The sequence below is a fragment of the Anser anser genome, assembly GCF_964211835.1.
Source record: "Anser anser genome assembly, chromosome: 12".
NCBI lineage: Eukaryota > Metazoa > Chordata > Aves > Anseriformes > Anatidae > Anser > Anser anser.
Window position 1 is genome coordinate 11817847 of NC_139733.1, and position 23155 is coordinate 11841001.

The 23155-nt window shown below is 53.1% G+C and overlaps 1 protein-coding gene across 1 annotated transcript; it reads right to left on the minus strand.

Annotated features, from left to right (window-relative positions):
* Positions 1 to 871: 871 nt before the first annotated feature.
* Positions 872 to 19789, minus strand: RAB7A (RAB7A, member RAS oncogene family). The gene is made up of 6 exons (XM_083795352.1): positions 19629 to 19789; positions 5175 to 5235; positions 4162 to 4288; positions 3169 to 3387; positions 2398 to 2526; positions 872 to 2209 (listed from the first exon to the last, which is right to left on the minus strand). The coding sequence occupies exons 2-6, from the start codon at positions 5225 to 5227 to the stop codon at positions 2114 to 2116; spliced, it is 624 nt and encodes a 207-aa protein (XP_083651478.1). The 5' UTR covers positions 5228 to 5235; positions 19629 to 19789; the 3' UTR covers positions 872 to 2113.
* Between the last annotated feature and the right edge of the window lie 3366 nt (positions 19790 to 23155).

The following is a 23155-nucleotide window of genomic DNA, read 5'->3' on the forward strand; positions in this document are numbered from 1 at the left end:
CAGAGCACAAAAACTGTTAAAAGGCTCTTGAAATAACTGGCCTAATTTCTCTACGCTTTGTTTTCCATTTCACTGCAGGCACAGCAGCAGCGAGCTAGGCATTGCTGAGTGCAAGCAGAGGGTCATGCCCAGGCACTGGGAATTAAAGGCCTAAGCTTGACTAAACTGGTACCAAGGAGGGGTCCTTCGCTCCCTCTGGGGTTGCTGCTAGCCCAGGCATTGCAACTGCTGGCTGCATCTCCCCCCCACAATCTGTTTTTTAAAGGTGAGGTTCCAGCCATCCTGCAGTGACAGCAGGGCAGATGGTTCAGCCTGAGAGCCAGCCTCCAGCCTTCTGTCCCCTCTGCTGGTGCTGCCTTCAGGTGAGCTGTAAGCACACCAGGGCAGCCAGCACTGGAGGCTTTGCTAGAGCAGAGCCCCCATAGGCAGCCTGCTGCTCCTGCAGGAAGCCCTCCAGCTGTAGCAGGTACCAGTGAGCTGCTCTTCACACCTTGTGGCATGAGAAGCTTTAGCACCACTGCCCTCCTTTGTACCCTGCCAAGGGTTTTTTGCATGCCCAGGACAGGGATGTGGGACTGTGCCAATACAAGAATGACCAGATGCAGCACAGTTCCTGCCACTGCAAGCAGCTCCAAGAACAGCAGAATGGTGTTTGCCCTACCCCCATTTCTAGGGTCACCCAAGGAAACAGCATCTGCCAACCCCACTCTTAAGAAGCTACCTAGAAGGCACAGACATCACAGTAAGGAAGAAGCACAAACAGCGTTTGATGTGCAGGCATCAGCTTGCTAAAAGGGTCACCAAACAGTGGAAAGGAAGTATGTTAGTGCAGGGAAAAAAAGAGAGTCAGAAACAGGAGTAAACAAGGAGGTTTGTTCTTGTTAAGTTTATTGGCATCATGTTTGTCTCTTTACAGAAGAGCTCAGCCTACGTACTAGAATGTAGACCTCTGGAAAACAGGTAGAAGGGCTCCATTTAAGCAAGCTACAAACGCAAGAACAAATACCAGGAAGAAAGGAAGAGAGGAAAGGGACTAGATTGCCAAGTTTTTCCATACCAAAAAATCCAGATTAGCAGTCAGTAAGAAGAAAGGGAAGGTTCGTAGTCCAGGTAATTCATTGAGAAACAGCTACCACAACCCAGGTGGGAGAGGAGCTCCTTCCACAGTACAGAGCCACTGGAACACCTCAGCTCTGGCTCCTTCTCATATTCGCTCCAGGATGTTAGGAGTTAAGCAGTAGGGGAGGTGAACAAATGAGGTCATTTCATAGCTGTATTTAATTTCAAATCCAATAATCCAGTGTGCATATCAATGCTGTTATGCAAATCTGAGAATTTAGATACAAGGAAGCCAGACAGATTTTCCAGAAGATGAAGCCTCTTGGCCTCAAAACAAGAAGGCTTATGTAGTTCATCTCTACTGTACAGAATACTGCCTCTATCTGGACTCTGTGTTGCTAGCACACCACAGTTCACAAGTGTCCTCCTCACTTTCTACACAATCTGTGTTTCAGTACTTGAACATGTAATTCAGGAATTTTACACTAATTTATACATTTTTAATTGGTTGCATATATTAACATGTACTATAAGATTTTTCCTAAAGAAGCATTACATAATACATGGATACTGTAAAAAGATCTGATTAGTTAAAAGTAACAAGCATTAACAGAGATACATACAAAACTCAACCTAGTTGGACTGAGTGCTGAGCTTGCAATGAACTATAGGTAATCAGCCTTTCCAGTTGCAGCCTTCACAGGGGAAAACACAAGACAGTTAAAAATGTATGTAACTTGTTACACAGATTACCTGTAAACAGTTTCTCTCCGTTGGACACCTGGAATCAGATTCAGTTCCAAACATACATAAGAGTTTCCATTTTAAACTAAGAGAAAGGTCTGTTACCATGAAGTGTGATGTGGATGGTGCAGGGATGTGAGCTCTGAAGTGCTGGACTCTCAGATGCTCGTGGGAGATGGGTGGATTTTGGCAGCTGGAGATGGAATTTTTTTTTAATTTTGTTTTTAAACACAGAAGAGGGGCTGTGTGTTTGAAGGCCTAAGTGTGATATTTGTTTGTGAAGGACTGTGCTCAACCCCTCCCTCTTCCCTCAGCAGCTGCAGCTCTCCGCAGAAGCCTTCACTCGGTCATTCTTGTCTAGTTTGATGGGTTCAGGGAATTCATTGTAAAGCTCCACTTCGGTTTCCTAGCAGGAGAGAAGGGAAGAAAGGGAAGAGTTAGTGCCGCAGCTCTACAGACAGCCCCTGGCATGCACGGGGCCATTCTCAGCTGGGGAAAGCTTTGGGAGAGCCCAACCCTCCCCAACTGCCTGCACTGGCTGAACTCGAGGCAGAGCCAGCACCAGCAGAGGGCACCCACCAGCCCCCTTCCTACCTGTTTAAGTGCATTTCGTGCAATCGTCTGGAAAGCTTGTTCCACATTAATGGCCTCCTTGGCACTGGTTTCAAAGTAGGGGATGTTGTTTTTACTGTAGCACCAGGCTTGCGCCCGTTTTGTGGTGACCTGGGTGGACAGAGAGCAGCATCACCACCTTCAGCCTGACGGAGAGGGGGCTTTGTTTCCAGGTCAAGGCCAGGGACCCCCCCCCCAGGCACCCAACCTGAGCTAGGACAAGGGTTCTGGTCTCACTAGAGCTATAGCCTTGATGCAGAGCTGTTCCACACACCCAACAGCCCCAGTTCTAAAAGCAGAACAAGGGCTGAGCAGCTTTTTCACAGGCTTGAGCCTGTCATAGGCAGGCCCAGCTCCCACTGGAGCACAGGAGACAGCTGCCTGCCACCAGGTATGCCGAGCCCCATGGCAAGGAGAAAGATGAGACCACAGGGCACAGACTGCTCAGGCATCCACAGCACAGGGACTTGCTCCCACGGTGGTTACTCAGCAATACCAGAGGAGAATCAGATCTTCTCCTTGTATCTGCCCAGGGAACTGCTGCAGGCTCTCTACTGCTGGGCAGGAGCATGTTATGCACAGGGGGTCGAACCCCTCCAGGTAGACAGGAACAACCTGGAGAAACTCTTCCCCAGTGCCATGCAGCAGCAGAGCCACACATGCACCCTCCGCTCAGGTAACCCTCACATGTTCCTCCAAGGTCTCCCACTCCAGCAATTTCTTAAAAGGAAGCTACCAAGTCACAGTACTCACTTGTCTGTTTTCTAGGTCAATCTTGTTTCCCAGCACAACAAAAGGAAAGTTCTCAGGATCCCTTGGACTGGCCTGAATGAGGAATTCATCCCTCCAGCTGTCTAGGGTTTTGAACGTGTTAGGGGCCGTGACATCGAACACCAGCACACAGCAGTCTGCTCCCCTGTAGAAGGCAACTCCCAGAGACTGAAACCGTTCTTGTCCTGCTGTATCCCATATCTGCAGCAAAAGACAGGGTAGGTAAGCCAGCTCTGCTCCAAGACACTCAGACCACAACGAGGGCATTCATTTCAGGACTCCCTACTAGGCATCTAGAGCCCCTACCTCTCCAAAGAAAAGGAGCACCTAAAGGTTTGGGATCTTGTGTAGGAATTATACCCTTCTAAGAGTAGAGATAACTAACGGAATTGCATGCCCAGCCTGATCAGTGGATCATTGTTTGGACAAACAGGACCTAGGGACTGGGGCAGACAGGGATCTGCCTGCAGCACTGGGGTAGCAGCACAGCCCAAAGTCCCCTCTGCTGGCTACAACAGGGCTTTTGCTGCCCTGCTGTCAGCCTCACCATGGAGAGATGAAAGCGTCAGATACTAGACATACACAGGCTGGCAGGTTAACACCATACCCACAGGAATCAGGGTGGCATGAGTATGGCCTAGAGAGTCCTTTCCCAGCCCTTCCCAGTTGTTGAACACCAGGGAAGCGCACCTTTCTACCAAGGGAAAGTACACTGAGAGGAACAAATGCTAGTTTTTAAACTGGGCATTGGCAAACCTTTAGCTGAGCACAGACAAGCTGATCTTTGATTTCCCTTGTTGAGCCCCTGTACAGATGTGTAGAGAAGCCCAGCAGCAGCTATGGCCGGGAGCAGTTCAGTGCAAGCAGGATTCACACCCAGTACACTGCCCCCTGCGCTGCCCCGGGCTACATCGGAGCAGATGCTTCCACACAAGCGTGGTCTAGACACCCCTCACAGCAGGAGTCGCTCCTTACCTGCATTGTCACTAGCCTGTCATCCACCATGACTTCTTTTGTCAGGAAGTCTGCACCTATCGTAGCCTTGTACTGGTTACTGAATTTCTTGTTCACATACTGGTTCATGAGCGATGTCTTTCCCACCCTGTACAGAAAGACAAAAAGACTAAGTAGGCTGCTTCTACAACAGAGCTCGCATTAATCACTCCGAACAAAACATCCCTCTGCCCTTTACCTTCCATCACAGACTCCTGGCCAGAAGGGGGAGTCAGGGGAAACACACCCACCTCCGCAAGGAGGGGCTTTCACAGCAACAGATGCTGGAGCCACATAAGGATATGAAGAATTAAGGTCTTGAGAAACCCTGCTTCCCCATCAGCAATCTGATCACTGGTAAACAGCATGCATCATATCACGAGGGCAACCTTGGAAGATGAGGTGCCCTACCAAATGATGAAACCCACCAAAAATAAGCATTGGCCTCTGCAGAAGGAGCTGAAGGAACAGTGCAGTCTCAGCACGGTAACAGCTGACACACACATCTGCAGGGGCCAAGAGCTGGAGATTCTCCTGAGAACCAGCTTAGAGGGTTCACATGCACTCTGTGGCTGAGCAGCACTCCCTGATCAACAGCTTGCTGGGCACAGAGGCATAAATAAGCCTGATGTCAGGGGAGCAGGTTGGTTACAGCCTGCACAGCAAACCCATCACCTGTACCAGAGGAACAGCCTCCTTGCTCAAGGGAACAGGACAACAAAGCCTTACTCCAAGGGGCTGGCTCTACCCAGATCAGACAGAAGCTAGGCAGGTGGCTCAGTATAAGCTTCATCTCTGACAGAGGTAAAATTTTAAGAAGTCACCCAAAATTGCTTATTAGTTTTGTTTTTTTTTCCCTCCTAATAAAATTAAATGCTTATTTTAACACCATGCTGATTCTCCTTGTATGTTCCTACCGTACATCCAGACTCCCACTGCTCAGAGCGCTGCTCCAGCAGGATGCAGATTGGTGGCTTAAAGGCTCCCCCACTTACCCGGAGTCTCCAAGGATGATGACTTTCAGTAACACTTTCTTCCTAGAAGTCATCTTTTAAACTAGAAAGGAAGAGGAACAATCCCATCAGACTCCATTGGCACATCATCCCTCAAGGCAGCAAGCAGTAAGCTCGGAGGCTGGGCAGCCAGACTCCCAGCAAGGAACCAGCGGCTGGCAGAGCCCTGCACTCGTGAAGTTGGACTTTTTGATTCAAGGCTTCACTTGAGCAGTAACCAGGTGTTTGCCCACTTCATTGGCAAGGCCACGTCAGGCCAGCAACAGCAACTTAACAACAACCAGTAAACGAGCCGCATACTTGTCCTTCACAGTACCAAGTTCATTTCAGACCCCATTCCCAGGCTGTTCTCTGGGTACACTGGCTGAGGCCACCTGCCTTAGGCCTGCTGGAGGCAGGGCAGTAAGCTCACAAAACAAGCTAATTCTTACACGTGCTATTATGAGAGACGTCAGCAGAGATGTCAGAGATGTGTACCGCATTCAAGCTTTATTTACACTGCTCAGTAGTCTCCTAGTAGGAAAAACATAGGGTTCCTCCAACTTTTGGGTTCAGCTTGGAAAAGCAGCAGCTGTGCTCGGTGAGGGCAGAGTCCCCAGAACACGCTGCAGGTGAGGCGGTCACAGCACGACCTACAGGCCAGCCAAAAGGCTGAAGCACGAGGCACACAGCTACCAGACCACGGGGCTTTTCACAGAGCATACGAAGCTAACTGCTGCCAGCCCACCTCCAGCAGAAGGATGAGTAAAACCAGCAACAAACCTCTAACATGCACCCTGCTGCTGTTACAGCATGAGCCGCATCCTGCCATTACTCCAGTCCACTTCATGGCAAGCGGCTCTGAACTTGCCACTAATGGTCCATCCAATTAGCAGGATGGGGAGTTGAGCTCCAGAGACTCACTGTTACTTGTCCCCAGGCCTCCCTCGGATCTGTGAAGCTACAGCAGGCCCCAAAACACTTCTGGATGCTTTAGTATAGCAAGAACAAGAATGAAGCCTCGCTATCAGGAGCTGAGCATGACTGCAGTCCAGCATGCCCTTCTACCATGAGGCCCTTCTCCCCACCTACAGGAAGGGATAGGACAAGGCATTCTCTCTTAGTTGCTCAGGCTTGATCAGATCCCAGATCCCAGTCTGGTTCTCCTTGGCTTTCCCTAGGGAGCTCTGCAGGCTCTCTACAAAGAGAGGAGCCAGAAGATGATTATAGCTGTGCTACTTTGAATTCAAAGACCTTTGACACAGGCTTCGTGTTCCAATCCCTTAAATAGGGACTTGGCTACCCTAAAACTCTCATCCTGCCACACCAACTCACATTCATTCTACTACACAACTCCTACTCTTCGGGAGCTATTCCTGACTTTCACAGCTAAGGAGGCCTCTGCTTTGACAACAGCACGGATAGAAGCGTCTTCTGAGCAGCTTGGTCCTATGCACTTCCTGGGACAGGCAAGAGCCTAGGCTGTGAGAGAACTGCAGTCTGCTCCATCCCACTGATGGGGGAAACAACATGCTCCAAGCTGCAGAAGCTTCCTATTAGGAAAGGATCTGGCTGCACAAAGCCTCAACCATCAAGCTTTGAGTGGTAGAGGCGCACACCTTACCTCAGACCTCCCCATCAGGGAAGGCTGCAGGAGGCCTCCTGCTGCTGTTAGGGGCAGCTCCGCCCTGTTGGACTGTGCCCACCTCAAGCACCACTGACATGCCTGGGTGTGAAACTGTTCGGGAGGTAACAGCCAAAGGCTGTCGAGTGACAGCAATGGCAGGCCATCCAGACTGTCTCTAGGTGGTGGTTAATAGATGCCAGAGCGCCTGCATGGGCCAACTACTCCAAGCACTAACACCTCTCCAAGGCTGTCTACGCTGTGCAGGACTGCATTGCTCAAGGGCCCAGCTACCTCAGCCACGAAATAACCAGCTGAAGGTTGCCAGACATGCCCAGCGTCTAGTCCAGCTCCTGCTCTTGCCCAGAGCCCCCCTCCAGCTCATCCCACCGATAGCAGTGGGGAGAGCAGCCTATGTAAACTCCTCCAAGCAGACAGCACCTCCTGTGTTTTCAGAGCCTGTAGCACAAGCAACACTTGTGCTAGCCAAGCCAGAGACTCCTGCAGCACAGTTGGCCCAGATGGAGTAAGAAAAGCAAGCAGAGCTCTGAAACCACTTCAAGATACTACGCACAGTGAGCCGTCATGGAAAACATCTGCACAGGTCCAAGCCCAGGGTGAGAGTCACCTGTTTCCCTCGAGACAGAGGGTAAACAACTCACCCCGAGGTGACTGCGCCAGAACCCAGCACGTACTGCTTCTATTTTTCCTCCGAGTGTTTTCAGCGTTGCTTGCCATCAGCTGCTGCAGCTCCCTGCCTGCTGGCATTCAAAGCAGCTTTAGACAAGCTGGCATTCGTTCCCATGCTCGGGGAGGGATTTGCAGGGCCCCGAATTGCAACACTCGGTCACAGGGGAGCCTCAGTGCCCAGATCCAACGTGGCACGAAGTTCCACTACAAGGCGAGGGGAAGCTGCTCCGTCGAGTCTCATTGCCTGGGAAGCAGCTCAGCTGAGGAAGGAAGCTGAATCAGACCTGACGCCGCCTGCTTGTCATAGTTTGCCGGCCACCCCATCGGTGTGAAGGGCCATTACTGCCTGACAAACACCTCAGGTGAGGCTCGCAGCTTCCACCCCAGGTGATGCAACGGATGTGAGCCACAGCACCGCCGGGCTGCTCAGCTCGGTGCCTGCTTTGGGCCATGAGACAGCACGAGGAGCTCGATTCTGCTGCAGGCCCGCAGTGCCCAATCTCCCCACCCCATCCTACTAAGCCTGCCCAATGCTTTTCAAGCCTAGTCAGCTAAAGGACCAAACCCTTTTATTAATCTTCTCATCACAGGTAGAAGCAGACCCACCACCGAGTTGCTTCTTGCCGCTACAAGAGGAAACCGCATCTCCTGGAGCCTTCCTACAGAAGAAAACCCTTCTACTTTAAGTAGTGTCAAGTTGCTCTCTACGGCACTGCTTTTGCCGTTTCCCTGATCCTTATCACAGCCTGCATGGCTGAGCAGGTCTCCAACACCAGCCCCAGCCTTAGAGCAGCTATTTGTGCTAAACAGAGCTTTGACTCATCCCAGCAAGATCTGAGATCCAGATGGATTGAAGAAACCCCATTATTTTACCTGGGGTTTCTGATGAAGCAAGCCAAAAGGTCAAAATACTGCAAGGACAGGACACCATACATCCTCCAGTGTTGTTTCCAGGCACAGTGCTTCTAAAAGAGGCCGGGGAGCTGGAATCAGAAGACACGGGACCTTCAGCCCACCCCCCTAGTAAGAAAAGCCTTACCACAGCCTCCTGTAACACCACACAAAGGATTTGGGGTCTTCAGCCCATACTAAGCCAGCCGCAAACACAACATCCTCCAGCCAGAGGACGCCTCCACACACTGCAGCTCAGGGAAGCCCAGAGCTACCTCAGCCGATCGCGGTTACGGTGCCATCGCTGTGTCAGTACAGCAGGGCACACAACCGACCCCGGGCCAGGCTCAGCATTCAAGGATTTGCTTGCCTGGAGTCAGAGGCAATTTGGGATTGCTCACGCGGGAACACAGGCTGCTTTTCACATGGCACAGCATTGAGTAGTCAGGCTCATTACTGCCTTGTGTCCCAGAAACAGAGCCCACATTCCTGCTCTAAGCTACGTAGATCTCATTTCTGATGAGCACTGCTAGTGCAAGACGAAGGGAGACTCGGCATAACAGCTTCGGAAAACAGACGAGGCAGGTTTGAATACCTGAAGCTGTGAGCTCACATGAGGAGTTTCTCCAGACACACCTGCCAGAAACACTGAGTTACTGAGTCAGCCTGAGATGTGGGCTGTGCAGGGCTCCCCCGGCTCCTGCACAGAGCAAGCTCAGCATAAGCATCACCAGTTTTGATCTCAGCCAACTCAGTGGTGTCCAAGTCCCAGACTATTTTGCACTATATGTGCAGCTTGCCTTGCTTTATGGTATGATTATTCTAGAGCAGCATCCTGCAAGAGTCACGTAAGCCCTTAAGATGGCAGTGTGTGAGCTCACACGGGGCTCCCATCCAGTCCCAGGAGCATTTCTGAACAAACACTTCCTCTTCAGAGAAATCTTGAAGAAAAACCTGCTTGCTAAGATTTGATCTGAGACACCAGTTTTGTTTTACACCGTGCAGTCTCCTGGAGGGAAGTCACCTGCATGACTGCTCACAACAGCCTCCAGCACACCCATCCAGCCCCGCACAGGAGCTGTCAGAAGCCTCCTGGCAGAGACCAGTCAGCATCGTTCTTCCTCCTGGCCTTACTGGTGCCAAAGGAATGACACAGCTGCCTCCAGCACAGCAGACAAGTCCTCCTGCTCAGTGTTCAATGCCTGCCCCTCTAAAAAAGCAAGCCATTGGCAGCGTGGTGACCCTCAGGAGACGAAGCGTGGTATAGCACACACTCCCAGTAACGTTATTACCTGGCCTGCTGGAGCAGCACGGGAGAATCCCTCACATCCCACCTGCACGTTACTGGCTTAGCTGAGCTGGGGGGAGAATCCAGAACTCTCCGATGAAGCTCTGCAGCACCAACTGTTCAGATGCAAGAGCAAAGAAAGTCCGTGCCAAACCTAATTAGACTTCCCTCATTGCTTCAAAGGCCACGACAGTTGTCCTTTCTTCTGCTCTATTAAGGCAGCTGGTTTAACTCAAAGCAGAGATGGATGGTTAAGGACTCCTCAGAGGCATTCACATGTGTCAAGTGACAGTGCAGGCACCTCAGTATTAATTAGCTTGGTACAGGCAAAGAACTGCAGGAACTTGCACTGGTGGCCCACCAGATCTCAGGTTATACCTGACAGGATGTTCCTATCCCAGGCCTGCTTCTGCTGAAGGTGCTCAGGAGCAGTGGCGGCACAGAAGTAGCCAGCCTTGGGCAGGGGAGGACACTCACCTCCATGGAAGGAAGACAACAGCTCCCTGCACGCTGGCTTTAAAGCTGCTGCTAAGCTGCTGGAGCAGGCTGTACCATTGCAGCTTTGCTGTTAAACAGTTCGAATCACAACCTTAGCTAAAGCAAAGCAACCCCAAGCAGAAGCTAGAAGAACGGGGACATTTGATCAGAAGTTCGCTGCTCCTTCCACTAGAAACCAGCAGAGCTGAAGCAAGGCTGTTAGACCGCACTGCTCTGCTTGTGCCCTCTGCCAGAGGCACTTAACACCACACACAAAGGGGCAAAGCAGCAGGTGAGCATCGAGCAGGGCTAAACTCATAGCACTGAGAAATATGGAGTTCCACTCTTTCCCTTCTCCATGGCACCACAGGGCCTTCCGCAAAAGGCCACACCGTAAGAAAGCCAATCTGGACAAGGCAGTACCCCATGAAGGTACGGACACCACCACGGGCTCACCACACTGACCAGACCGTGCAGAGGAAGAGCCATCCCTGAGTACCGAAAAAGCCTTCTTAAAAAAAGCTTAGTCCTGGGGTGCAGAATAAGCGTCCTGAAAAACAGCTCCACACATTTCCGACACAGCAGCACTACCTCTGCTCACTCTCTTCTCACATGGGGGAGGCTGCGAAGCATTAAGTCTCTGTACTACGCTAAGGAGTTATTTTTATTCCCCCTCCCAATGGTTCTGCATTTCTTCAAGGAGGCTGAAGCTAGAAAAATGATTCAGGACCAGCTCAGCTTGAACCAGTTTCTTCCCAGAAGCGGGAAGTTCCCCGGGATGTTCAGCACCTCAGGAGGCCATGCCTGCTCAGACCTCCATCCGCTCACGTGAGATGCTCCCTGGGTGTTTATCCTGCTCGTACAGGACCAAGCACACCAGCCTGGCACAGATGGGCTGCCCCATGCTCACACTGAGCCCTGCTGGGACTTACCATGAGCAGGCGTTAAGTTTGTTCCCGTTCAGCCCCACCGAAAGCCCAAGGCCTCACGGCAAGGTGAGGCAGGCAGCCCGGGGCTGCCAGCAGAGGCCAGGGTCAGTTGGCTTGTAGAGGACTCAAGTGGCCCAGACACCCTCGGCCTTGAGGGTCTCCGCTCACGCTGGGGCCTCAGGCGGGAGCTGAACAAGTTGTGTCAATACGGTTTAACAGCAGCTTGGTTCTACCCACTTGGTCACGCAGGTATTGCGCAGTGTCCGCTAACGCAGAGCTGCGGGTGACAGCAGGAGCGGTTCCACACGCTGACCTCCCCCGGCGTCAGGCAGGCAGCCTCCAGCATCTCACCAGATCAACAGGAGAGCCACAAGCAGGGGCTGGTACTTGTATATGGCCATGGCTTAAGAGATGCCAAGCTGTCTTCAAGGAAGGAGCTAGAAACAAGCCCCTCAGTCCCGTGGCAGCTGCCAAGCTGGTGTTTTCCTCACAAAGGGGAGCTCTGTAAGTAGAAGCAGCACCGGCAGCCTCACACTGAGGACCAATGCAGAAGCACAGGAGGTTTTACCAGCAAGCTGAGGCTGCGCAGGCAGGCCACTACCCTGCTCTGCCCCCATGACGGGTCTCCCAAGAGCTCGGCTTCCGCAGCTGGCTGAGAGAACCCATCAAGGAAAGCCCCACATTTAGTGGGGACACATGCTGGCTTTGTGCCCGAGCAGCAGTCAGGAACACCTCGCCGTTCAGGCAGACGGCTCACAAGAACTTCTTTAAACAGGCTGCCCTTTAGAAGACAAGCTCCTATGGAACAAGACCAGTGGGCTACCACAGCCTGTGCAGCCGGCAGTGCTTGCAGGCCCCACCAACCCACCACAAAGCAGCCAAAGCGAAGCCCACAGCAAAAGCAGCTGGCGAGATATTGCTGTGACAGCTTCCCAGAAGGGTACGCTCCACTTGCTGCTGTATCAGTAGCATCTCAGAGCTGCTTCCCACCTCCTTCCTCCCCACACGTTTGTGTTGCTGTTCTAACCAACATATTCCCTCCTGCTGGTGCCTGGCCAAGAGCTCAAGCACAGCTCCTCATTCCCTGCTCAGGAGAAGCAGCTGCCTGCTGCACTTTCATCAGGAGCAGGCTCCTGTCCACTTGGTGCCTTTCCCAGCCAGTCCTGGGAGACAGGAGTTACCTCTTTAAGGAGCTGGGAGCCTCAGCTCCAATTTATTTGTTGATACCTTGTTTAAAACATCACATGGCAAGCTGTCAGGTGTGGGCACGCTGCAGTGTTTCCTACCCCTGAGAATCAGAAGCTTCACCTTTGTGAAGGAAGCCCACAGCTCCACATGCTGCCTAGCACACTGACATGGCTGGGATCAAAACAATATTAAAACACGTTTCGGGAACCCACAGGAACTAGCTTTTTAGACTACAGATGCAGTAAATTCCCCTCATTTTGAGGGTGGAGCTGCAGCCTCCAGCACAGCTGCTCTAGGACCAAGCTGAAGAACCAGCCAGCCCCAGCTCCCTTCACTGGCTGTGTCAGGGGGAGCACCACACTGGGGCAAGAAGGCAACTGGCCTGGCCTGCAAGCTAGCTGCTCGGTGGGTACGATGCCTGCGCACACTCTGCAGCCTGATCCTAAATAACAGGCTACGACAGCTCCGTGCTGAAGACAGAATGGTGGTGACACAGCTTGGGGAAAACCATAGGAAACCTAGCTAGAACGCAAGAGCAGCTTTTTGCTCCTTTCACTGGCTATAAGGTTTAAGCTCACTTACACACAGACATACCCTCACCGCCCAGCTCCAGAGGCTGCAGGCCTCCCCCCAGCCATGCGCACGGGCTCCAAGAGCTCCTCAGAAGAGCACATATCAGCTGCCGGCTCGGCCGGAGGGTCAGGATGACACAGGGAGGGCAGACGCCAAGCTGCTTGCACTGGTAGTAGTGATGCCTGCAGAGGAAGCACGGGGCTTGCACGAGAAGGGGTCAGCCCTCCCTGCCGGGGTCCCAGCTCAGGCACGGCTCCGCTAGGGCAGAGCGCAGCATTCCTGGGAGGCACCGATGCACATGATTAGTCACGCTCAAAGCCCGAGCTCTCAAAGCCAAGTTCTCCGGTCCAAGCCTCACTGATTCACGGCCCTGCTACACCTCCCGGCACTTCCCAGATGGGAGCTGTTCCGTGCCTGCGCAGCGTCTGGGTGCGAGATATGGAACCGAAGAAGTTTGTTGCTCCAGAGCTGTCACTGCCCTAGAAAAGGCCAGACAAGGCAGGACAAGCCCCCACCTCCACAACCCAGGAGTGAAGCACAGAAACTGAGCTCTGATGGTTTAGGCATCTCCTCTCACGAAGGTACCACGTTGATCTGATTACATGGTTAGAAAGTGGGAGCTAAACAAGCACAATTTGCTTACAGAACCAAGGCAGATGTCTCCCCACGTTCAGTCAGACCTCCCGTGTGGTTAGGAGTGGCAGCAAAGGTCTGACAGCTACAGGAAGACTTTGCCGAGGCTGCTGCTCAGCCTGAGCCATCAGCAGCACACGCAGGCTCCTGCAGGTGAGGGATGCCCTGAGCCCGAGGAAGGGAGCACGCAGCATTCCCGGCGATGAAGGCAGCCTTCCCAGGTGGATCATGCTGCTCCTCAGCAGCCTGAGGATGATCTCCATCACCTCCACAGCAAGCAGCAGGTACTTTGAGACTACGGCTGTGCGCAGGGCAGGACTGCACGCAGGCCTCTTGGGAGCCAACAGCACAGCACCAGGTCCAGGACACCCGGGCAGAGAACAGGGGCTGCAGGAGGAGCAGTCCCCGGGCTGAGTGAAGACAGCCCTGGGAAAAAGCTGCAGCCAACAGCTTCACCGAGAACTGATGTCTCCAGGCATGAAGCCGTAGCCCACCTCACCTGGAGCTCCTCCAGAAGGTGAAGGTGCCTCGTGCTGCAGGCATCTTTCTCCCAGGAGCAGGGAGAGACACGTAGAGCCCTAACAGGCTGAAAGCAGGCACCCGGAGATCTTCAGCTGCCCTCCTTCTGCAGGCTCGAGGTACGCTGCCACCCAGGGATCTTGCTGTGCCCCTTCCTTCCAGGGGGAGGCAGCCCCCCGTGAGCCCTCCAGGATTTCAGGTAGTTCCCAGTCAACACTGCTCCTCCGCAGGGCCCGGGCTGGTACAAGAGCAGGCATGCTTGCTTTAACTCCCCTCCCCCTTTATCAGAGCAAGCTCAACTTCCCCTATTCTGCCCTGGGGGAGACAATCTCAGGATGTGGGAGGAGAGTTGAGCACATTTGCTGGCTGCCGGGAGACACCAGGCAGCAAGCCATGTGTCTTGACTAAGGGCCTTGCCTACGCAGAGCAGTTCAGCTCTACCAGCACAGGTCCACGTTGCCGTGCCTCTACCAGAGCAGGCTCCTCGGCGGAGCCCTGCCAAAGCGAGCGAGGCACATCTTATACAACCGAGCCACAGCACCCATACAGCCCAGTCCGTACGGCCACGGCTGCCGGGCTGCTGGCACGCGGCCACCTAGCCAGGAGAGCCAAACGGGTTCCAGCAGCCCCTACACACACAGGGACAGCCCAGCACCGTTCCCACACCAGGGAGACGCACGCTGCTGGGTTTGAAGCTTCCCATCAGAAGGGAAGCCTGAGCAAGTCAAAACTGCGGGCTGGCCAGGCCCACGAGGAGCAGTGAAGTTGTTAGGTCTTCTCCAGCCAACAATATTTTTCAAGCGCTCGGATTAACTTGTAGTTTTGTCTCCAGCTCGCTGAGATTTTACGCATTCCTGTCGTGCTTTCAGTTTTAGGAACACAAATAGGAGGTGTTAGATAACCTTTGCAACGAAGGCACAGCTCTGAGACCTTGCCGGTGGTAAACAAGCCTCATTTATCTACTCCTCCTGGTAGTTTTCCCCAGTTCCTAGAAACTGGGCAGGAAACAAGTGACTGAGGGGAAGCTTCACAGGTTCAGGCCTTCGAGTGCCAAAGAAGGGCCTCAGAAGGGCTGCTGGACCCCACACAAATATTGACCCTCCTTCAGCACCAGGAGCCCAGTAGGAGAGAGGGAAAAAGCTGACAGGAGACCCAAACCCAGCCAGGCAGATGCGGAGAAACAGAGCCTTACTCCTGAGCAGCTGCTGCAGGTCTGCGTTCTCAGGACCGAGCCTGCTCCTGGAGGTGCCTTCCTCCAGACACCGCAATCTAAGAACTGCGCCTGGAGCGGCGTGCACAGCCCCGATCCTGCACATGCCCCGCACCTCTTGCTGTGCTAACAGGGTTGGCAGAGCAGGAAGGACGAGTATTTCAGTCCCAGTCGGCAAGGGCAGCAGGCAGCTCACCGTGACAGCTGAGTCAGGGCCTAACAAGGAATTTCTGCTGCGGAGCCTCAGTTTCAGGCTCGTGCTTCACACACACTAGCGCCTCTTGCACAGCTCCTGCAACAACAGTTTGCCAGATCACTTCTTTATCCTCCACAGAGGACTGGAAAAGCCTCACTGAAGGGACCTGCAGGGTGTGATTCGGAGTGCAGCGCTGGTAAACTGCATCCCCTCGCAAGGGGGAAGATGAGAGCTGGAGATACCTCGCTTCGTTGCAGCTGTCTCGCTGCTGATGCTTGAGACAATGTTATCGCTGTGCCAGATCGTAGTTCAGACACCATTATCAGTGTCTGGAGCCAAGAGGAGGAGATACCTGCAGAGCCAAGTGACTCAGTCCACTTGAAGGAGGCGAGCACGAAGCAGGTTACCGCTCAAGATGCTGCTGCCCAGCACAGACCAAGGGTTCTGTGCAGACTCACTGCGGGGCAGAGCCAGCCGTCAAGCCCCAGGCACTGCAGAAAAGATTTTCCGCAGAAGAGATCTACTCCATTTCTTCAGGAATTTCTGCTTGAAACTCAAGCGGGTGCAGTTAGATATAATAAGCCACCTGAAGCTGACATTTTAAGTAGTTACAGATGGGCAGGAGAGCAAAGCACTCACTGCATCGAGTGCCTTTAAGCTGCACAAACAGGACTCCGCCGCAAGTTTACACTTCAATCCATCTCAAACAGCACGCCCCTCCCGAAGTCACACCGCCTCCGAGAACGGCCACGGCCTCAAGAACAGGTTTCCTAGTGCAGGAAGCCAGGGCTCCGCGAGCTCAGCTGCAAGCCAACACACTCCTGTGGCCCTGACCGGCTCCTTTCCCCGTCACCAACCATGAGTTAGCAGCAGCGGTGTTGACACAGCTTCCCTCACGCACGGAGCGCTGGCTGCTGGCACCCAGGAGGAGGAGCGGTCTCGCAGAGCGGCGCTGGCAGCAGCAATGACATCAGCGCAGCGCAGGACGCAGCGGCACGCCGAGGGCCAGAGCAACAAGCACACCGCGAGCCAGCGAGCAGCCATGTGATACGGGGGTATCCCTGCACCGCCTGCTATTTCTGAGCAGCGCAAGTGGAGTCGCTGACCTTGGGAGCCCAACTGGAAGTTTTAGTTGAATCGTATTCGAAAGGAAGTAAGCCCTTCAGTAAAGCACAGCCGGAACGCTGGCTGCTGTCACCCAGCCTGTTCTCCGGGCCCGATCCAGTTTGCGGTGCGCAGCCCGTGTTTGCGATGCACTGCCCGCGTTTGGGTCGCTACCGAGGAACACAAGCCTGTTACCCTCAGCCCCATGTCACAACTCAGCCGTCTGAAGGCAGGCTGTTACACAGCAGCTCCAGGAGACCGCTTCAGAAGGCTGCAGGGGGAAGCCAACTGAACTCCAACTCAAGCAATTAAACCGCAATTATCAGAACAATGCCGCGTGAGGAAATATTTCAGTATCAGGGATGCTGGATTGCTGTCAGACACGCAGCGCACAAGGCACAGGCACGCTAGCGCCCAGCCAGATTCAGCACAGAAATTCCTTCTCGCCCGGACCCCTTTACACCGAGGCAAGAAGCCCCAAGCCCCCTGCAGCTCTGCAGGGGATCTCAGCACCAGCAGGCCCTAGCAGCAAGGGCTGCAGAGCAGTTCAGGTCACAGCCGAGAAGCTCACAAGACGTTAGGGAACACCAGTACGCAGGGTGAGAGTCCTGTGCCTGTCAAGTGATCAGTTCAGCTACTGAAAACACCGGTTATTGTAACAGGCTGGACAGCAGCAAGTGTGTGATCCCAGACACCCAGCAGCCTGTTTAGAGGATGCAAACATCCTGGTGCCCTGTCCTACAGCCTTCATTCCTAAGCCTGGGCTTGCCAGGCACCGATCTCAGGATGAAGCATTTAGAAGCGCGTCCTAATCAAGCACAGGCAGTTTTGTTTACAGCCAAATGTTAAGTTCTGCATAAACTAGTCTCATTTTCACAGAGAAGTCAGACAAAATCCCATACATGTTAGAGACAAAGCTATAAATAGTTTTGCACAGATGGTTTGATACTAATTGTCATGTTTCCTCAAGGACAAGCTCTGCCTGAGATTTGCTCTGCCAGGTAACTCGCGTGACCTTCCGAGTCAGGAGTCTCAGAGCAGGAGCTCTAAGAAGATGCCTCAGAAATTCGACCTGATAACCCTCCTGTCCCCGGGCACTCATTTTGGGTAGCAAAGCAAGGAAAACATTATCTTCTGTAGGTGAACTCAGGAGAGAGCCTACAGCAGAGCTGGTATGGTTTTCACTTCCAGGTTACAGTGTGGATGTTTCCTTGACTATCTGGGCTGCTCGGGGTAGTCTCTGACCCACCAGATTTGGCAGAAGGGCAAGGATGCCTGCAGTGTAGGCACTGCAACAGTTATTTAGGCATTTAACTTGGCCCCTTTGCATTCTAAGGTACAAGTCTCACCCTACCTGTAGGGTATTTCAGGACACGGACCACTGCATGACACCACAGGCAAGAGGGAAGTCTAACATAGCAGCAGCATGAAATACAACCACTGTTTCAGGCTGTATCAGTTAAGAGCAAGAAACTGCTACTGGATGTTAAACGTTTCCCCTATTAACGGGTCAAATTAGCCCCATCTTACAGCTCTTCTACCCCAGGAGTGTTAACCCAACGGCACACAGAAGGAAGGGCAGCCCTTAGAGCAGCAGATCAGGGCTACTTTGACTCAGGCCAGGCATGGTGGGTCTGCTCACAGCTCACAGAGAGCAGGTCATGTGTTCAGTCAGCTGTTGGAAGTCACAAGGGGGGGGGAGAGACAAGTATACTTGTTCTTCCTGAATAAGTACGGCGATGAAGCCCTGATTATTAAACAAGAAATATTCAAATGACTCCACCCACTGCAACCTCAAATACAGCTGCTAAGAACAGAGTACGTTCACTCGGGCAGCCCAGCCCTGCTGGAAGCACGGCAAGGCTGCAGCCTCTCTCATATGCTCCTGGTAGCACCACAGCTCAACGCAGAACAGCCACAAGAGAGCCTTTAAACCACGGCCAGCCAGGCGCTGTTCCCAGCTGGCTAGGTACTACTGCCCCAAACAGGGAACTTCACCCTGGCCCAAGGCCCACGCCAGAAAGCTGAGTCCCAGGCCCAGGCCAGAGGTGGCAGGTGCTGGGAGCTTTAAAGCTTCAAATTAGCAGTTATCAAACAACGGATAGATTGCTTACAGTGGGGAGGACTTTGTTCTGTCATGTGTTTTCAGTTTACATATACAGAGCTGATACACATCCCAACAGCTCCGCTTATCAGCAGGTGTTTTTAGTTTTCTAGGAAACAGCACTGAGAATTCCAGCTCTGTCTCAAAGACTTTGGAGTCGCTGGGCAACGCATACTCATGTAGATGCTGAGGTTGCCTCTCTTACTGCGGATTAAGGGAGTATTTTTTAGCAGTTTTACTACTAGAAGAATTCCACTATTTACAGGAAAGAAAGCACAGTTACCTTAAACGCTACAATCAGGCACTTCCATATTTATTACCCTCCATGTGCCTGGAGATTAATAACATACCTATCACTGAATTCACCTTGTTACCCACCGGCAGCCAGAAGTGCTCCTGCCATCCCCTCTCAGACCTGACTCAGGCTTCACACACACCGAGAGCCCCTTTCGCAATAACTGCCAGCCTTCCAGCCGCCGGCTTTGCCCCACTAACCGCTCCCAGGGCTGCCCGCTCACCCTACAAGCGGCCCCCAGTGCCCCCCCCCCACCTCGGCAGATCCGCACCCCCCGGCCCCCAGCACCCCCCTCCCGGAGCCCAGCACCCGCCGGCCCCCAGCACCCCCGGGCCTCTCCCCACACCCGGGACGCCTCCGACATCCCCCTAACAACGCACCCCCCCTCCCCACAAGGTTCCTCCCACCCCCCCCCGGAGCAGAGGCTCCCCCCGAAGCCTCCCCAAACGCGCCAGGCCCCGGCACCGCCGCCCCCGGGAGCCCGCCCCCGGGGCTCCCCCGGTTCCTTTGTTCCCGGGGAAGCGCCGGGCCCGGCTCCCAGCGACACCACCCGCCTGCCCCCCCCCCTTCCCCCCCACAGGCCGGGCCCAGGCGGAGGCAGCACAAAGGCCGCGCCACCCCCCCCCCCCCCCGAAACAACCCCGGTGCCCCCCCCCCCCCCAAGGCCACCGGGAGAGGCCCGCGAGGCTCCCCCCCCCCCCGCCCGCCCTCCCCGGTGCCCCCGGGCGCCCCTCACCGCGGTGCGTGTGGTGCCCGAGCCGCCGCGGCGCCCGCCCTCAGCCTCGCTGCCGCCCGCCGCTCGCCTCGCTCGGCTTTAATGGGCCCCTCCGCCTCCCCGCTTTCACTTCCGCCTCCCCCTCCGGTAACTTCCGGTCACGGGGCACGCCCGCCGCCCCTGACGTCAGCACGCCGCCCGGTGAGGCGGCGGGGGGGTGGAGGAAGAAGGGAGAGGAGGAGGGTGGTGGCTGCGCGTCACGTGACCGCGGGCCGCCGCCATCTTGTGGTGGCGAGGGCGGGAGGGGGGCGCCCGGGGCGGGGGCGGGGGCGGCTCGGGGCTGGCACCGGGAGGGGACCGGCACCGGGAGCCGCGGGCACACGGGGCCGCGCACAGCCTGCTGTTTTACGGGGTCGCAGCCTGTCTGTTTTACCATCAGGAACCGGGTGCTGCATTGTGCCCACCCTGTCACCCCATTATCATGGCTTTGGTTGGCCATGGGATGTGTAAACCCAAGCATTTACAAAAAAAGGGGCATGTAGAACCAAGCATTTATGAAAAAGGGACGTATAAAACCAAGCATTTACAAAAAAGGGGTGTATAAAACCAAGCATTAATGAAAAAGTGAACCAAACGTGGGCCTTCCTGAGCAGCACCACAACCTCCCTGTCACCTGGAAATGGGAGCACACCTTGGGCAGGTGCTGTGAGCTCCGACCCAGTGACACTTGCAAAGCACTTTGAGATCAATAAAATGATGGCACGCCGCCTCATAATATCGTTAACGAGCCTGAATAGTATTAATGAGTCCTTTCTGAGGTCTGTCCGTCGCAGAGCACGCGGGTGCGGTAGTTATGGTGTCCCACTGCTCAGAGGCTGTGAGCCCGCAGCAGCCGCGCAGCTCCAAGGGCAGCCCGGCCTCTCCTGTCCTCGTGCTGCTGCCGGCTTCTGTCCGACCCTGCCCGCCTCACTCGGGCACTACACCTGCCAAAAGTTAAAGCAGTGTAGGAAACTTTCCTGCCAGCTGAATGCACTGACCTGGCTTCGTGCAGGGGAAGTGGGAGGCAGGACACAGACGCTTGTTATAGCTGTGGAAATGTGGACTAAGAGAAGGTGGGCTCTCACATAATGCTGCCAAGTTCGTTACCAGTTTTGTACCCTCATTTTCCCATCTGCAGGACTGTGTCACCATTACCAATCCATCCTACAAGTCAGGAGCTTATGATATCCAGTTTATGACTGATTTTAAGGTGCTCCATTAGACACAGAGCAGCAGCAGAACACAATACTGGTTAAAGCAAGGACTAGACCAAAGAGGAAAAGCATTGCTTAGTAAAATGATGGAGAAAAAAACTCCCAAAGGTGCATAATTTCTCTGGATGAGAAGGACAGTGATTCTGTGATGGTAACTTCTCTGACAGCACTGGTGAGATCACCTCAAATACTGTGTTTGGTTTTAGGCTCCTCACTACAAGGAAGATACGGAGTTGCTTGAGTATGTGTAGAGAAGAGCAAGCTGGTGAAGGAGCTAGAATTATGAGAAGTGACTGAGGGAATTGGGGTTGTTTAATCTGGAAAAAAGGCTGACGGGAGATCTCATTGTTCTTTACAACTATCTGAAAGGAGGTTGCAGCGAGGAGGATGTCGGTCTCTTTTTTCTCAAGTGACAAGTGTTAAGACTTGAGAAAACAGTCTCAAGTTGCACCAGGGAAGTTTGGGTTAGATATTAAGAAGAATTTCTTCATGGAGAGGCTGGTTAAGCATTGGAACCAGCTGCCCAGGAAAGTGGCAGAGTCCCCATCCCTGGAGATAGTCAACAGATGTGTGGATATGGCACTTAGGGACATGGTTTAGTGGTGGCACTCAGTAGGTCGGGTTGATGGTTGGAATGATGATCTTGAAGATCTTTTTCGACTTAAATGATTTTATGATTCTCACTCAGCTCAGCCCCAGGACTGCAGGCCCTGGGCTCATGGGCACACCAGCAGCCGATGGGACAGAGCTCCACCACTCACTTTCCCATCCGTATTTCATGTAACAAAGATCCATGTGCTGAGCTGTTACCAGCAGACATTAATGTTGAGTTACAAACTGTTCATCTGCTCTCATTCCTAAAAGTTTCATTTTTCCTTTCTTTTTGCACAATACAAAAAAACAATCACAAATTGTGGGTGAGATTTCCTCCTTCCTTCTCTACTGCAGAGCAATCCTGGCACCATCTAATACATACTTCTGTTACACAGAGGATAACCTCGCACCGAGTTCCTGTGTCACTTGCTAGCTTTCTTGGCATGACCAACAGCTGTGTCATGCAATAGCTGTTCATGATGAGTTTCTGATCCTTTGTGGGAATCCTGCATTTTCTCAGACTGACAAGGCAAAATCCTGCTGCCCTGAGCATATGAATCCCGGCACTTGGGAGAACAGATGTCAGCAGAGAGGTCCTTGCTATCCAGCCTGGATGCTTGTATTTTGGCACAAATGACAGTTAGATTTGCTGTGGCTGAAAGTGAAAAGACAGTGGTAAGAAAGTGGCAAATAGAAGTACTGAGCAGTGGCTCTTGCGTTTTGCCTGGCTATACAGACAAACCTATGTACACCTCCCCACCAGAAAAACACGTGGCTTGTGTGAAACCTGAGTGAGCAGCACAGCTAGTTGCAGTAGCCTCTGAAGCAAATGGTGACCACTTGATAATATCAGAACCCAATGAAACCTCGTAAAAATGGATCAGTTTGAATTCCAATGCCAATTGTTCCCAATCACTAATGTTGCTCAGAAGAAATAAGTTCTCTGCCTTTGAGGGACCTTCACAGAGCTGAGCAGATCCATCATATTAGAGTGACCAGTCTTTAGACATTTACCACTGTGTAAACCTTAACATATTTCATGCACTCATCCCGCTAAACCAGGAAGTAGGAATGTGTCCAGCTTTGAGTTTGTTCCTTTTGTGACATCTAATCTCTATTTACTAATCTGCCTGATCCAATTAGAGACAATAAAACACGGTGTGTCTTACACCATCTCTTTACACATCACTGGACCAAAAGGGATCCTCCCTTACTCTTCCCAGTCTGTAAAATGGCAGAGTGAGCAGAAATAGCAGGGGTACAAAAACACCTGCTGCGTGCTGATTTCAGGGGGGCGTGCAGAAAGGTCCAGGGACCCAACGTGCACATTGGCTTAGCGATGGCCGTAACTGCTCAGTGAAAACTGACTGTGCCATGATCCTTGTGTGAAGCCGTCCTCTCAAGAGCTTTGCAGTGCTTGTCCCTTGCCATCTTTGGCTTTCCAGACCATCTTCCTCAAATTATCATTATAATGATACAACTTACTAAAATTAAAAAGCAAAAAGGGAACTAAGATGCAGCAAACACTCTATCTTGGTTTTGTACTCTGAGCTTTGTCACGCTTTGCTTTACTCCAGTCTAAACCAGATTCTCCCTGCTTCTTTGGGCATTTTGTTCACTACAAATCTTCTGCTATTACATGACCACACATGCATTTCCACTGGTAAGAGTACAGCTGCAGTCTTTTGCCTGCCCTCATCT

Bases quoted from the DNA above. Each gene is read 5' to 3' on its own strand.
- RAB7A (XM_083795352.1), bottom strand. From the start codon at position 5,227: ATGACTTCTAGGAAGAAAGTGTTACTGAAAGTCATCATCCTTGGAGAC. The intron at 3,388-4,161 runs GTAAGGAGCGAC...CTTTTGCTGCAG, and splicing joins ACAGGCTAGTGACAATGCAG to ATATGGGATACAGCAGGACA. The intron at 2,527-3,168 runs GTGAGTACTGTG...CTGTCCACCCAG, and splicing joins TTGACCTAGAAAACAGACAA to GTCACCACAAAACGGGCGCA.